This window comes from Scophthalmus maximus, chromosome 10 (assembly GCF_022379125.1).
Source record: "Scophthalmus maximus strain ysfricsl-2021 chromosome 10, ASM2237912v1, whole genome shotgun sequence".
Taxonomy (NCBI): domain Eukaryota; kingdom Metazoa; phylum Chordata; class Actinopteri; order Pleuronectiformes; family Scophthalmidae; genus Scophthalmus; species Scophthalmus maximus.
The window spans coordinates 23,567,488-23,584,433 of NC_061524.1; the positions used below are offsets into that span (position 1 = coordinate 23,567,488).

Sequence of the window (16,946 nt, forward strand, 5' to 3'; positions counted from 1 at the left end):
ATCATGGATTCATCAGGGGGAAATAAAGGCTTGAATTGAGTTTTTTTGTTGTTGATATAAATGTTTGAACTAGACAAAGTACAAAGTTCCAACTTGCTGTTGAGTCAACAGATTCTTTGAGGATATACAAACTGCCCGAGTAACTTTATTTCCTGCTGGGAATACGACAAACCAAAGCCCTCTTGGACCCATGGAGCTCAGTGGTGTCTGACGCAAGTCAGAGTAAAAATAAACTTCCTTTAAAGGCGATTGTTTGCATACAAATAGAGTATGAAATTATCAGTGAGCTCCAGTGCCTTGGGTTCAAATTTGTGTGAAATGGCCAAAGATCCTCTTCGCAGAAAAATTCCATTATTTGGACATTTCAACTCTCGTGTGATGGGTGTGAAATCATAAACACAAAATATTTGATTCGTCATTATTTTTCATTGAGAGCCATACATAGATTGTTGAAGCAGAAGGTCATTTGCATAGAGTTAGTACCAAGTGCTATGACTACGTACAACGCCAGCACATGTTGGTTAAATCATTGCTACTATTGTGTATTTAAATATTCAATTAACTGCATGTATGACATAGTATGGAAATTCTTTAAATACTATTTGATATCTTCAAACGGAATATAACATGGGTTCATTGAAAGGAAACATTTAGCTACAAATATGTTAAATGCGGACAAATGTGGATAAATCAATTCTAATCACAATTTGTCGACATTGGGAAATCATTTCACCTTTTATTTGTATATCCTTCTGATTATATTTAATTCTATGACCATGCAGGCATTGACCGGTTTGCTGCAGCCAGAGACGTTTTATGTTCCACACGTCGCTCGTTGGTACACATCAAGTCTCCTGTGTCCTTTGCCTTTAAAGCAGCGAGCTATAGTCAAACACTTACTCTGGCATTCATGGGATATCCCCACTTCTCAGTTAGTGCTGTATATTTTAGCCTCATGAGAGTCAATTTTCTATTGTTTATTGTTGGATGGCAGTAGCCCTGAAATTGCTTTTGCAAACTACAATTCACTTTACGCATCTCAAAATGCTTTGTCAGGTGATTGCATTTCCAAAGCGAAGGCACTGCGAGGAAAGACGACAACAATACGTGACAGTGCTGGATGAAACGGGACTTTAATGTCGGATTTCTTCAAATGATAACGCACGGAAACACCAGGATCCTGCTACTTGATTATTACCAATACTATGATCTGCATTTTTATGCATCTGCGCTGGCAACAGGATTGTTTCTCACAATATATTTTAAACAGGAGTTTCTTTTCATCCTAGAGGATGAAAGATGACTACAAGACACGCGAGTGCTCAGCGTGATTCTACACAATCTGAATGTGTCCGAAAAATGATTAAAACACAAACTCAGTATTGTCACAAACAGCTCATTCAACATATTTGATCCATCTTTCTTATAGATTCCTTAAATTCATCAAGAGATGGAGGGGAGGGGGTAGTTAGGCAAATGGTCAGTGGGTGTACATGTTTTCTAGTTGGGGTTAAAGGTCGCTCTCTCCATAGAGGGCGGTGGAAAAGGCAGTGTAGTCCAGCGCCCCTGGTGGTGCCCCGTGGCCGGTGTACGGCGGCATCCTCATGATGCAGTACTCTGCTTGTTCCGGGGGAAGCTCTCTCCTCAGCTCCTCCACTAGTATGTAGGGCTGTGGTAGTGGAAGGAACATGTGTTTCAGGCATGTTTTGCAGGAAGTATAATGCTAATATCACCCTTTTCCTTCTTAAGGTTATGAACAAAATTGTAGCTCATAAATCATGGTCACTTGTTGGAAATAATGACTTGAATAGATTAGTGTCAGAATGTGCCAGTAAGCCACGCTCGTACCTTATCAGTTGCCAGGATCCGGAAGGAGGCCACGACCTGCTCCGCAGTGTCAGTATCAGCCGTCTCTCTGGTCATAAAGTCAATGAAAGACTGGAAGGAGACGACTCCAGTACCACTGGAGTCCACCAGCATCATTATACGGGCAAACTCCACCTCTCCCTGAGAAAGGCGTGGACAGAGAGGGATGAGATTTGTACAGTTCGTGGGTAGAATACCGCAAACAGAAAACAGCGAAGCAATTGTAAACATGGCCCCATCAACCCAACCACATTTGAAATACCATACCAAGTCGTATCCCATAGAGATGAGGCAAGCTCTGAAGTCATCAGTTTCCATCGCTCCGTTCTTTTTCTGCAGTTGGAGGTGGGATTCCAGGTTCACGACACAGGAAATACAGTCAGAGAGATTACAGTAAGATAAGCGAATACAACAGCATTAAACAGGACAGAATTATTGTAAGATTAAATGTTGAGGTTGTGTGCATTAGTCAAAATTTTCTGACAGTGACTGTTAGATAAAACATCACTGTCTGTTTCAACTCTAGGCACATAATCTTTTCACTTTTGTGATAAGGCTAAATTTCATGATAAATGAGGTTTGACAACATCAAATCAAGAGGTAATTGTATTATCGTGCATACGCTTGCATGCCATAATTTGCCAATTTTGTGCTTGTGTTTGTCGGTTGTAATATCCAAGTTAGTGTGGTGAGACAGTCTGTGTAATGCCTACAGATGAAGCCTAAATAAATAAAACGGCTTGCTTGAATAAGTCATCCGTTGTTCATATGCTCTTACTCAAAAAAAGGGGGAACAAAGTGTTAAATATAACTTAACATGGCTTCACATTCCCATAAGACCATCTCTAAACCCTTGACTACCCAATGGACCAGATTGCTTTGACTCAGTCACTCAAATGAAGAGCGATGTGAAACGGTACCCGGTCAAAGTGACTGAAAGAGGATCGGAACTCGTTCATCTGCTGCTGGCTGATGCCCTTGGCGTCCCGGGTCAGGATCTGGGTCTCGATCTCATTGATGGTTCGGGCGATGGTGGTAAGGAGCAGCTCCCACCCGACACGGATGTGCTGTTGACGTGCAAACAGAAAAGACAAACCATGACCACTTCAATGAGTCATGAATGTTAAAAAGTGTATATCTACAGTAAATGTATGCGTACAAATGTGTTTATGCAGAGCTGCAATGAGCAAACACTGTTCAGGTCTACCACGTGTGCATTAAAAGACTGTCTGCGACGGCCCTGTACCTCCATAGTGTAGTTGGTGTGTTTGTTATCGAACACCAGGGACTCTTGGATTAGCTGGTGGTCTCCCTCCAACTTGTCGATGTTGGGCTTGTAGGCGACGATGACGTGCTCACATTGCTTCAGCTGAGTCATCTGGTCCTCCAGCGCGCCTCTTATATCCAGGGAGCAGCGTGCAATTTCCTGTGCGGAGAACACATGCAACAAGGTCACCTTCATTTGGGAACAGATCGGCAGGGAGTCATTAACCTGTAGAGCACAATCGGTTTTTGACAAAGAAAAAATTATGATATTCAGGCATTTTACTTGGTATTATGTAATTATCATTGTCATCTTGTTCAGGTAAGTCACCATTTTTGTGCTTTTCTTATGTACAGTTTGACATTTGATCATAGTCATCTTCCTTTTTATTTGATTAGATGGAGAAAACTCTAATTGCTTATGAAGCCGGTGTGTCGGACCTCCATCCTGGTCTGTATCCAGGGTCCAATGAGATTAGCCTGAGCGGCAAACTGCCGCCTCAGCCTTTCGTGGGCATGCTGGCGTGCCATCTCCTCCTGGAGGGAACCATCTCTCTGAGGAACCAGCTTCTTCACCTAGAAGACATGAAAAGAGAAGAGCCACTAACATAAAGAGAATTATTATGGTATATTTGGATTATATGCTTTAGAGCCACACTAGGTCCTCACTCATTCAACTCAGTGATAAAACATTAGAGAAGTACTTCTTTACTTTATCAGTAGGATACAGACACGGCTCTCCTTGCTCCTTTCTTGTAATGACTTTGTACAGCCAGGCGGCCACTGTCGAAATAATGACTTTGCTCGTCAAGTCCGAGTTTTAAAGCTGTAGCTACCTTCTCCCACTTGTTCAGAAGCTCCTCCGTCGTTATGGTGCTGTAGGGGTTCATGATGTCGGCCTTGATCCCGTAGCTCTGGGAAATTTTCTGCACCTCGTTGTGGATTCCCAAGATGGCCTGTCTCTCTGCGTCAGCCTCCGGTAGAGTCGCCTTGAACTGCTCGTGAGCTGCGATTAGACTCTGGCAGGGAAAGAGGGGAGTCCCCAATTTTGATTACCATTTGAAATATGTCAAGAGTAATGATGTGTGTGTGTGTGTGTGTGTGTGTGTCTGTGTGTGTGTGTGTGTGTGTACCAGCATTACACACTATATAAACACCTCAGATATTTGAAATGAAAAAATAACATCTTCCAATAATAAAAAAAAAAAGCAAACATGAAATTTAGTCATGGGAAAATGTGTGAGCACAGTCCTATAAAATGCATCTCTATATATATCCATGTCTGAGGTAAGGTACACCCACCTGGACTTCTTCAATAGTATGCACGATGAACATGTCCTGCAGATCTTCCATGGCACCTTCCATCCAGTTGTTGAAAGGAGCCGACCTCTTGGCAAACTCCAGGAACAACTGATCAATGGTCTCCAGCAGCTTCTCTGTCCGCTGAAATTATATACAGTAACATTCGGGGGGGTTTGTACATTTTTATATTTTAAAAAAAATTACAATATCCAACTTATGGCTCAGCATTAGACACTCGCCATCATCTTCATATCTCCCATTAAATTCCAAAAACAAATATTCCTGATGACAAATCATATCACTGGTATGGCCGTGTTAACCCGCTGACAGAGACCCTCCCCTCAGCAGAGGACGGTGGGGAGCAGGAGACAGACAGAAAACAGACCCCTGTCCCTGTCATTCAGACATAATCCTTGGCCCTTTTCCCGGGCCCCCACACATTCGCAGGGCTGGAATGGTCAGCATGGATAAGAGGAAGTGGCTAGTGGGCTTTGAGCCAAGTCACTTCCCTGGACGGGACTCCTACATCTATTTCTCCTTCATCCCCCTCCAGCCCAGGTCAGGGATTTCAGAGGGGATCCAATTATCTCTCCTCATCAATCAGCTGTCTTCACATGTCAATGACAGACATCTAAATATGCTAACATTTTGATTCAACTGGCCTCCATTGTTGACAATGTGGAACATCAGCGCACTCTTGTGGGGACTAACAGCCATCATAACATGAAAAGAAACAAATCCTTTCAATTATGGGAACTTACTGGCTGTAATTTAAATGAAAAAAAACAACCTTTGGTCATAAACTTATATGTTGGCCTCACCTCCAGAGCCTCTCTCCTCTTCTGAGTCAGGGTTCCCAGCTTGTCCCACAAGTCACAGATGCTCTGGCAACGCTGGTTCACAGCAGCCACGTCATGGTAGTCCAGCTCACTGGGGGAAAAAACAAAGCTTTGTTTCATTTGTGGAAAAGAGCTTTAAAGTCATCATTGTATGAAGTCTTATTTTAGAATGTTTTCCAGGAAAGGCAACTGGATAGCTAAAGGGGGGGCAGGTCTGCCATTGTGCATCCAAATTCTCATGTGTTCCCATTAGCAGGTCTGACTAAAACTAAACATGTCCAAATGTAACCATGTGGGAAGTAGCTCTCAGCTTAAAATAAGGCACAGGGAGGTTAAGTCAGTTTGACTCATGATCACCTAAAATTAAAATGTGACAGTTAAAATTGTCCTTAATGTACTGTAGCATGAGCACAAAGATGTTTACAGCAATCTTTGCCTTTAAACAGGACGAGAAGCTACCTCATGAACGCTTTTATAAACAGTTTAGTTTGATCAGCATTCGGATTTCTGTCCATGGCCACTCTGACATTAGGTCAGGTACATCTGAATGACCCTTGAAGGATGTTCTCGAACAGCCAAGACAAATACGGTCTACTAAGGGTTCGCTACTGTGAGGTAAGCTGAGTCGAGTTAAGATAAAAAAGAAAACCTGAGGTTGCATGCTGGAAACAGTCAAATTTTAAAGGCAAGTAAGACCAAAGACAACAAAGTGTTAGCTTAGAATTTTATTTCACAACTTTGAACAGGGATGTCAATACATGTTCAGGAACTCTAAAGCTGCCCGTCTCCTGCTCTTGTCCTCTAAGATTTGATGTACTTCTGGCTGCGAGTCCACTGACCATCCTGGGCCTGGGGGGGTGCGGCGGGACTCAGAACAGTAGGAAAGTGGTATCTCTCATAGTGGACGTCGTCCCAGTGGTCTCTTCCAGTTTCATACTCGGACTGAAAGTGAGATTGTGTGCCAGGAGGAAGTTGACCAGTCAAGAAGAGGTAGTACTGGCTCGGTCCAACAGGTCCCCATGCTGGGGGAACTGGCTGCAAGTAGCCATCAGACGAGGAGGCAGCCGACAGCTCAAAGGGGGGAGGTGGTGGCACGAAACCTTGCTCTTCAGTTTCCCGCTCATCGTTTCCGTGGTCAAAGAAGAATTCATAATTGCGCAACTCACCAGCCTGGAAGTCAGGGCGAGGATATGGAGGAGGCAACAAGTTGAGCTCTTCAGTCTCCATTCCAGAGTTACCTCGTTCAAAGCTCCCTTCATAGTTCTCAAGATCACCTGCCTGAAACATGGGGAGAGGGGGAGGGGGACCAATATCAGGTCTGGGCTGAGATGTTCTGGACACACTGAGGGCAGTCGTAGACTCTTCCACAGGGTCCCAACCAGGAGCCGCTGCTGGATAGTAGTTAGGACTTGAATACACCATCTCATCCCCTGGTTCATGGTAGAATGAGACAGCAGGAGCATTCACATTGGCAGGCTGAGCAGGAGCAGCGTTGGACGGGCTATAATGGAGGCCAGGAGGCGTCTCCAGGTTTGAGAAACCGCCCTCATGAGCATTATGCTGGCCTCGGCCTGGAACATTAACGTTAACATTCGCATTAGATTCACATCACTAGATAACAAGCTGAGGAAGTGTGATAACATCTCAGTCCCAAAGATCTTGAGCAACTGATTTAAGGGTTTACCTTTTTTAGCAGGATAGCAATGGACATCCCAACTCAACAGTGAAATGAGGAGCAACAGACTGTAAAAGAAAACGGCACAGTCAAAATCATGAGCAAAAGTAAAACGAGCCGTGAACAGAGAGTGAACAAGTAAAACATTTAAGCGTCACAAACCTTGCAGGAACCCGAGCGGCCATTCTGCTCATCAGCTGAAATGATATCCTCCTCCTCTCAGAGCGCCGGTTAAATACAGGAACAGGAAGTACCCTGCGGCCAATCACGGGCTGACAAGGTAATGATGGACAGGTGCAAATCGTTGACTGCCGATTGAACATGTCAGCGGGCCGGTGAAGCGACACACCTTCCCCTTGTACCGAGCTACTCACCTTGACCGTGCACTAGGCTCAGAGGAACAGAGATTGAAGGTGTTCTCATCAGCACTCTTTCCAAAGTGGTTCAAAACCTCTCATCTCATCTCATCTCTATCTCTCACACCCGAACACACACACACACACACACGCACACAGTTTAGAGACAATAAGTCCACATTGTTCCAACAGCTGTCTTCACCTGTCTCAATGGTGGACATATAGAATAGATGCTGCACTGAACTACTGCATTTCAACACGAGTGCAGTGCTAATGGTATTAGAATAATATTTACAGAATGTTTTTTCCCTTACAACCCCCCACCCCAGACCACCCAGCCGCCCGCCCGCCCTCAGCTTCCACGACATGATGGGAAACATCTGCTGTAGCGAGAGCGTACTTAAGTTCCTGTGCAATGGCGGCAATCTGCTCCACTCGATCCTGGTGGGCTGCCAAGTCGCTCTCAAAGGCCTCGTGTTTCCGAAGCAGTGCTCTGATTTCTGTCAGCGTGGCGGTTTCATAGTCCTTCTGGGAGAGGATCAGCTCCTTACCTGAATATTAGAAATGGGCAAAGAGGTGAGAGAAAGGAACAACAAGATAATTAGTGGACTAGATGTGTAACAGATGCAGAAAAGGACCTGTTGCAGTCCACTACAGGCTGATAGCTTCGGACAGACTAACATCTTTAATCAAATGTCCTTTGGAACGCGTCTAAAGAACCCAGAGGTTGCATAAAAATGTGTGAAACATTGAAACACATGCAGAGAAGCAGGAGTACAGATTCCTGTAGATAAACAAGGAGCTAGTAAGTAAAGCCAAACCATCCAGCCAAAGCAGAATATACAAGCACCACTGACCACTGGCCCAGTTCTCATGATTGTTGGCTTTTTGGCGGAACTTTTCCGCCAGGTGATCCAGTCTCTCGAGCCGGCGGATCTCAGTGAGGAGCCACTCCTCGAAGCCTTTCTCCGCCTGCTCGAGGCCCTGCCATGCACTGGCTATGTCCTGTAAAGCAAAATGGAATAGAAATAGAATTGATCCCACCCTGGCAATTTAGAAGAAAATGATGACAGTTCAAAACAAATCTCCCTCTGCTGGTACGAGACTGAACCTGGACAGGATGGGACATCATGTTAAATAAGACACATTAGCAGCGGTGCACTCAATCATGAACAACTTCTCCGACTGTTGAATCATAAGCAGAGGAGGAATTTGGAGTCGTGACTTACAGATACCATCTTCCCCTCAGAGGGCATGAAGGCAGGGCGATTGCTGATGCGCAACTTGGTCTGCAGGGTGTTGAAGTTAATTTCCAGCTGGCACTTCTCCTGCACTTTAGGGGGCTTGTGCTGGCGCCGGTAGTCCCTGAAATCCTCCAGCTTCCGCTGCATCTCGGCCATGGTCTTCTCGGGCGCCCGGTTCTCCAGCCAGGGAGTGGTGCGGCGGATCCACTCCAGCAGCTGGGAAACACAGGGACAACATGGGAAACGCTGAGCGGCGGGAGAGCCCCGAGTTCACACAGGAGTGTGTCAGGAAGACTGATGAATTATGGATCATTGTTCAGCAGAGGGGTCTCATAAGTGAGGGAAAGAAAGGCGTATTTTAATCTAAACTGAAATCTGTACTTTTACTTTGAAGAGTAGTAGTAACTGTGTATGCCGTTATCCTGCCAAACTTTAGTTTTAATTGAAAAGTCATTGGTTTAATTTCACAAAGTGTATTCCTCTCTGCAAAAGGATTTTTTTAATGAAATTTCAAATACATTACCTCACTGGCCAGTCTCTCGTATTCCTCCATCATTTTCTCATTCTCCTGGTTCACACCGAGCACCTTGGAGATCCTGTTGGCAGCCGTCTCTGCCTGCGAGCACAGGGCACAAGAATATAATTGCATCAGCAAAGCAACACAGCGGGCCATGCTCCCATTCATCCTTCAAATATATTATCCTCACAATGGAATGTCAAAGTGAAACTGACAATAGAGCTCTGCACCCGACTCTGTTCTCTAACTAACTATGAACGCGACAGAAGGGAAGAGGATTGCTAACTCGTCTAAAAATGGAAATAGGGTCCGTTCAACCTCAATACCTGCTCAGCTCCGGCGAAGGCGTGGTAAAAGCAGGACACATAGGTCATGATCGCTCTCTCATCTGGCTTGGGGGTGTTGATGATATCTATGGCATTGAGAGGGAGGTTGCAGAAGGAGGAAAAATGTACTTACTAATTCTGTTCTGTACAGATATATAACTATGATTTAGAAATGTAACCATGTATGAAAATGACCATAAGTACAACATCAAGACTGAAACGCTTGATGGTTACATGTCTGTGAAGGAGGCAAGTTCAAAAGTAAACCTCCAGTAAAGAACATATCTTCACACACACACACACACAAACAATCATATTGTAAAAGCATATTTCAAAGAACGATTTTTAATTTAAAAAATAATTCATATTTGGCCATTTCTATTCCACATTACATTACCTTCTGCGTCCAGCATTTTGGGAATGTCCAGGTGTTTCTCGGCTATGTCGAAAGCCAGGTTCAGGTTCCCCAGAGGATCATCCTAAATAAAGCGACACAATTCTGCATCACCGAACAGCAATGTTGGACTTAAAATGCCAGTGCACTGACCGCCGTGCTATGGTGGACACATTATTCTCCCTGACCACCTACTGTACATTCATTTAACAGCACTTGTTTTTTAAAATGTATATTTGATATGGCCCTGCACAAAACCCCATACGGACTAAGTGCTGATCTTTTAGTCTGCACCTTCACATTCATGAATCTGCTGCCAGGAGATGTTCGTCATCTTAACCTTAGAAATGACTTGAGCCACTCATTATAAATACAAATAATGATATTACCTTTTATTTATCTGTGATCAATCGTCATGAAGTAATCAGCTAGAAAAATCAATCAACTAATATATTATTTCATCATGACAGTATGCGTCATACATTTGTTGGGATGATGAATTTAATCAAAGATGTTTGACTCTGACAAGAAGAACCAAGAGTTATAAGAGAGTGTGTGTGTGTGTGTGTGGGGGGGGGCAGCTAACAGCTGACAGTGAACCCCTCCCTGCAAACAGAACAGAAAGTGAGAGTGCACTGGGGTAAAGGGATCATGCTTTCATGCTGCTGCTATTGTCCCTGTCTCTGCTACACTGAAGGTAAGGGGGGTGAGGATTGGCACACTACATGACAGGGCCAGCTGCTCGCAGATCCAGTGCAGGACAGACAGATGGACGGACGGATGGGTGGATGGATGGATGGATAGTATTGGTAGTAATGGGACAGAGGGATGGATAGAGGAATACACTAAGGCCCCTGTGTTTCTCACCTGGAGCCAGACTCAACAGCTGCCTGGAGCAGCCCCATCCTGGTGTGACTCAGTGAGTGAATATGTATGTAAGAAGATGGACAGAGGAAGAAAACAGACTGTGCCAGTGCCCCATCACTCATATATATCCCCAGAAGTCTTTCCTAATTATGGAAATAGACACCGTCCTTATTGTGACACAGAATTCAAGAAACACCACGGTAACCATTTCACCGACATCTTCCTGACTTCCCCGACCGGCAGCCTCTGACTGGGGGAGACTATGTGACACTGCGGACAATAGCAGAGGAAGAGCTAAGCCGGAGCTCTGCGGGGACTGGGCTCATGTTTCTGTGACTATTCTAGGTCAGATGCAAGTCAGGCCGGCGAGCTGTGGCTGAGAGCGAGGGCTTCTGTTTCCAAAACAGATGAAAATGTCACTCTCCCTAACCAGCCGTGCAATGGCAGAGTCAAGCCTCAGATATTCCCAGGGCAGCCTCGGCCTTCCCGTCTGGCTAAAGACAGAGCCTCCTTCCAGGGGGGGAAGCGCTCGTTACCTTGTGCATAGTTGTGTTCCCCCGACAGACAGCGGAGGGGCTGTCAGCCGTGCTCCCTGGCTCTGCAAATGAGCAGAACAGCTCAATGAGCCCCTCGCCTGTTTACACACAAACACCGAGAAGACCTGGGCATCCATTAAGTCCGGAGCATTAAAATGAGCCGCTGTTTGTTTCCCTGAAAGACACTCGAGCTCACGTGGTGTGCACACAGAGATAAGCTCCACGTTGTGTGTGCTTTTCAATGCACGACAAAATGTCAAACCCTGCGTTCATTTGTCCTATGAAGGTGGACGAGCCTCCGCCTGCATATTTATCACTCTGTGTCAGACACAAGAGGCCACGAGTCACCACCATTAAGCCCCACGTTGTGATGAGCCCAGTGGTCCAAAAATGGACCTTAAAACTGAAACAACAGTTTTCATTCATGGTAATTATCCTGATATTAAACTGCTTGAGTTACGAACAATGAGGCAACGAGGCGACACTAAATGACTGCACTTGTTATAGAAGCACTGTGCTGTGAAGAATATTAAAGTAACATTACATCCAACTGCCAAATAACGCACACAGCAAACATGACCGCTCAGTGCTTCTTTCTGCAATGACGGGCGCACACCTTACCTCACATTCAATTACTTCAACTTATTTACTGTAAACGACAGAGCTGGTTCTATGAAATGACCCATATTCCTAAGCGTATCCAAAATTACCATAAGTGATACCAACAGTCCCAGGAAATGATTTCAAAGTTTGTCATCATGGATCAAACACTTGCACCTGCACAAATAACTCAATCCACATAGGTGAGAGAAATATTGCATATCTGTATATAGTCTAGTTTTCACTCAGTGTTCCACAACATCATGTCATAGGAAAAGTGCCATTATTCTGAGTTCACACGGTGACAGAGGTGTTAATCTCGTGGGGAACCAGTCTGTTAGTGTTGAAGGGCTAAAACACAGCATCCTGGTTACAGGCGAAAACCACACGACACCTTGTTGAGCTTAGAGTAGTCGAGGAGGTCGGGTCTGTGTCTATGAATCAGGGCGCAGAAGGCCAGGCCGTCCTTCCAGCTTCAGCGGCCGATGAGCAGAGAGAACCAACACGTCAGTTAAAAGTTGGACTCAGCAGAGATGAGCTCCAGGTGGAGGTGCCACACTTTGGTCGGGTTGTAAGTCAAAACTTCAGGAACACCTTAGTTCTGACACACTACTTTCAGATGGACTTAATATTACTGTGACATCCAGCTCCCTAATAAACTCTCTTGCATGGCCAAGAGAAATAAAAACAGCATTTTGGAATATGTGCTGACATTTATGTGCCGTCCTTGGAATACGACAACATTGTAGAGGACAAGGGGACAACATTAACTAACTATCAATCACATTAGTTAACACTATGACCGAGCTGGGTTTAAGGCTCAATTGACAGTATTGACTGTGTGAAACACTGACCTGACATGGAAGTTTTGCACGTTGACATTCCTGTAGGGGGCAGTCTTCCTCTGACACCACAGGAGAAGACCTTCCTTGGCCGATGTTTCTGAGGAGGAAGTGAATTTGCGGGGATTAGTTGCACAGTGTTGTTTATAGTGTGCTGCGTGTCTGTGCAATACACCTGCGCTACCTTCCAACCCTGACATATTTAAACTTGACATGTTATAGTGCATGTTTGCAGTCAGTTGACACAGTGTCAACACACAGAAAATCAAATAAACCTTGGATTTTTACCACCTCACCTTCCACAGAAATGTCCTGAATGGCGAAGCGGAGGATGATAGTCCAGATCATTCCAAGAGTCATCTTTACGTTACCGTCCACAATCTCTGAAAGGCGAAGAAGCCCTTGTAATCAGTTTGCACAAGAGCGATGAAAAAAAACATCATCTGATTAACACAGCATATTCACATGCACAGGGAGGCTTAAGGTACCTTCGGCTCCAATGGAGACCAGTTTCACTCCTTTGCTCGTGATGAATTCCAGAGCTTTGTTGACATTGGCAATCTTATGAAACCGCATCTTCCCTCTGTCTGGCTTGGGTAACCTCTCTCCTGCAAACAGAATGTTATGTGACAGTATGTTACATCACATTAATACGGCTAGCTATGGTGAACAGTGACTAAAATGTGCATAGTATCCTACCGGTGTAGCATCACAAAGAATGAGTCATTGAGAGAAAACTATAAAAGACATTTTTTCCTTGAGTGAGCCAACCTGAGATAACTTCCAGAAGCAGCATGAGTTTCAGGCCATTCCTGAAGTCTTCCTCAATGTTTTCAATTTGAGTTGAAGCTTTCCTCAGGTGAGAGTTGCACCAGGCTGTGAAGGTCTGACAGAAAAGGGACAAAAGCACAGTGAAATTTGCAGCTACTTCCTGCACTTCCTGTGAAGCTGGACCCCAAACAAACCGACGCGGCTTCACAAGTCCGCACTTCAAGTCTAGATATCAAATTGATCTTAACCTCTATGACCCGTGCTGCATTTTCAGATCAACCTCCAGTGACCCGTTAGAGTCGGGTTTCCACTTTTTTTTCCTGCTGTAGTTCCATCACTAACAAGAAACAGACGCAATGTGGCGTCCTGGGATACTGTAAATCAAGTTAAGACAGGCTCATTGTCTTTCTCCTCACTATTTTTACAGCAGAGTTTACAGGCGCTCAGCACTTTACGGATGAAAGCCGGGCGCCGGCCTCAGAGCACATTCCGGCCGATATCAGGTGTTAAATTTAGCCCGCTCTGCTGTGCCTCACGATAAGAGGGCGGGAGGGGGGGACGTCAAAACGTCTCGCCACGTCAACATGAGTGAAACATGTCACGTGGAAGCATTGCAGGCCTTCGGTCACTATGATTGGTTACAGTTGCAAGGTGACAGCTTTATCACGGAACATGTTCTCCCTGGTCGCACCGTGTCGAGGGTCGAGGACAGGCCTGGACAAAGAATGGGGGCAGAGTCCGAAAATCTGCATTAATAATCTGATAAGGATAGGCCACAAGGATGATTAAATATTTCTGCCACAGTGTCAAAAATGTTAACACATGACAAAAACATTTTAATAATCTACTTTGAATGGTTTATGTTCATATGTGCTTAAATCAGTTACTTGATCAACAGATGCTGAATTGCATATACATTTTGGTAAAAGAAAAAGAAATGACCAATAGTCTATAGTGATGAAAGATAAGTGGATTTTTGTTCTAATTATTTTTGGGGCTTTATTTTGCAGTGACAGTAGAGACAGACGGTGAACCGAGCAGGGGAATGAAGTACAGCGAACCTCTGTCCTGTATGATACGTTTCTCACCCGTCAACCAGATGCTGGACTATTCTGATGACGTTGAGGTCTTTTACTTTCCACCTTCACTGAAACAAATAAATCAAGTGAGTACTTTTTCAAGGTATGAGGTCAGTATTTATTACAGATTCATCAGCAGTTAGCAGTAAAGTAGTGGAGTAATTTATACCCAGAGTACGTTGTAAATGTTAAACTTTTACACAAGCGTATTTTTACATATGTAGTTGTAACATATAAATTCCTTCGAGGAATATATTTCAGCACTTTTTCCAACCCAGTAGGACTAGACTGGACTGGACTGGACTGGACTGGGCGTCATCCAGCCGCTCAGGTTTCCCCTCTGGGTGCTGGTTCAGAAACAGAATATTACCAGCTTTAGAGTAAATCATATTCCACGCTGAGCGAGTCCCCAGGCTCTACGTGACATTGAACTGCTGCCCTCCTTGATACAAAAAGAAAAAAGAAAAAAAGGTGGCCTGCCGGTTCTCCAAATTTGATTGGGCCACAATTGCGGAGCCATGCTGCCCACATTCCAAGCCCCCCCGCCTCCCTCTGCAGCACCACTGACCAGTGACAACTGATGCTAAAATTATTCATGAATCACATCCAGCGAGGACCAACCCCGTCACTGACTGGGGCCTCACGAGGTCCGAGGCTGACCGCTGGGCCAGGAGGGTGAAGAAGAAAACCCTGGATGTTTAACACATTGAAAAGACTTGTCACCTGCATGTGCATAAGAAGGTACAGTCACTGGATGTAACACGCAGCACCCTGTAAGTGTAGACTTGCTTTAAGATTTAGCTTGAGTCGGAGTATTGGTCTCCATAGCATGAATGAGCACTGAAGTCTTTATCAATCTCCTTGATGAAAACTGCCAGAGTCAGATAATAGATTCATAAAAAGTCCCCATCAGCACGGTCACATTAATACCCACTGGAGGAACGCTCCCCCCAGCTGCTAGTGGGATTTGAAATAAGCCCACTTCACCGTGGCATGAGCTGGACCAAAGATTTAAGGCGACGGGACAGAAATTATTTTTGAATGTGGCTCCTGATGAAGCGAACAAAATCCTTTGTGGCAGCACCCCTGCCCCCAGTGAATGTCGAGCGAGGGTATATAATGATATAATAATATATGATCTACAACAAGCTGGTCAGACACAGAGCATCTTGTGATGTTGGATCAGTTCCGATCTTTTGAGCACTTGTCTCCAATGAGCACTTGTCAACTCCGAATCACAATCAGTCAAAAGATAAAACCCTGGAAAAATAGCCGTGCGTGTGGACCAGGGGCCTGACTGTCGTGTTGCTGCCTTGTGTGGCCAGAAGTGCACAGTCCGGTTCCTCCCTGCAGGGGCCACAGGAGGTTATCAGGCCTCCAGTTGTGCAAAAAAGCCGCAACTGAAGGCCCATGGGTCAATTGTCAAAGCCTGGCACCAACTGACGATGGGAGGCATGGGGCTATATTGAGTTGAGCTGGGGCCGGTGTGGTCTCTATAGACAAAAGAATTCCGCACCAAGGACACTGGATTAACCCCCCCACCACCACCACCACCACCCTAATGCCTTCTGGTCCCGAGGTTAAAATTAGATGGAGCGTCCGTCCTGATCCCGAGCGCGTCATCATGTGGTGGCAGCATCTGTTGACAGCTCGCATTCCGCGCCTATCAGCGGGGAGCCGCCGGGGGCGCGGCTATAGTTAGGCTGGTACCCGCCGCATCCCTCCCTCCTCCCTCCCTCCTCCCCGGGCATGTCACCAGCATCCCCTCGGAAGTTGGGTGACGCGCTCCGTCAAAATAAAACTGCGCCGTTGAGGCCCACGATAAGAACGAGTCTGGTTCAACGGTCTGCTGTGAACGACGTGTCCACGGAGTCGTCTCCATCGTGGAGAGTGACGTCAGGATGAGATATCAAGGGTTGTTAACACACGCACACAGCTACGGGACCTTTCTTATCACTTTGCGACCTTCTAGTCGTATCGCTCCTGAATCATTCGTCCTTTATTTTGAAAATCTCGCAGCTCTCTGCTGTCGGTAGCTCGACGTCCGTCCCGACACAGCCCGCAATGACTGTCTGGCGAGTTAGTGAAAGCAACTTGTTGCCACATTTTAATATCGCAACAGGGATTGAGAAACCAAATGAACTTTATTTTAAAGCTGTAACCCCTGACTTACTTTCCTCTGCTGCTGCTCCCAGGCGGGGTCCAGCAGCATGTCCCGGTCCCACTCATCCTCCTGCAGCATGTACTCCTCCTCGTAGCCGTTGTCGTAGTGGACCGTGGTCTCCACCTGAGTCATCGTCATCATGGTGATGGTACTCTCTGCGGTTATCCTCTGACTGGGGTGATGAGGAGGGGGTTCGTCTTCTCCGAGCTGCTGCTGCTGCTGCTGCTGGTCTCTCTCCTCTCCGGTCCTGTCCGGTCCTGTCCTGTCCTGTCGACCTGGCCCTGGTTGCCACCGACCACCAAGCC

At 45.6% G+C, this 16,946-nt stretch overlaps 2 protein-coding genes across 3 annotated transcripts; both read right to left on the reverse strand.

Annotated features, from left to right (window-relative positions):
- Positions 1-1,117: 1,117 nt before the first annotated feature.
- On the reverse strand, positions 1,118-16,946 carry actn2b (actinin, alpha 2b). 2 transcript variants are annotated; one of them, XM_035605160.2, is made up of 21 exons: positions 16,651-16,946; positions 13,399-13,513; positions 13,116-13,235; positions 12,924-13,010; positions 12,640-12,727; positions 12,180-12,258; positions 9,786-9,867; positions 9,389-9,474; positions 9,069-9,161; positions 8,531-8,761; positions 8,159-8,306; positions 7,702-7,852; positions 5,253-5,361; positions 4,432-4,572; positions 3,966-4,148; positions 3,571-3,705; positions 3,113-3,292; positions 2,787-2,933; positions 2,134-2,199; positions 1,849-2,007; positions 1,118-1,669 (listed from the first exon to the last, which is right to left on the reverse strand). In XM_035605160.2, the coding sequence occupies exons 1-21, from the start codon at positions 16,780-16,782 to the stop codon at positions 1,511-1,513; spliced, it is 2,691 nt and encodes an 896-aa protein (XP_035461053.2). In that variant the 5' UTR covers positions 16,783-16,946; the 3' UTR covers positions 1,118-1,510. The 2 variants fall into 2 exon arrangements, with proteins under 2 accessions (XP_035461053.2, XP_035461054.1); XM_035605161.2 differs by lacking the exons at positions 12,180-12,258; positions 12,924-13,010; positions 13,116-13,235; positions 13,399-13,513; positions 16,651-16,946 and having other exon boundaries at positions 12,640-12,721.
- On the reverse strand, positions 5,981-7,577 carry LOC118283325. Its single transcript, XM_035605173.2, has 3 exons — positions 7,108-7,577; positions 6,955-7,013; positions 5,981-6,841 (listed from the first exon to the last, which is right to left on the reverse strand). Exons 1-3 carry the CDS (start codon positions 7,266-7,268, stop codon positions 6,072-6,074), a joined length of 990 nt encoding a protein of 329 aa, XP_035461066.2. The 5' UTR covers positions 7,269-7,577; the 3' UTR covers positions 5,981-6,071.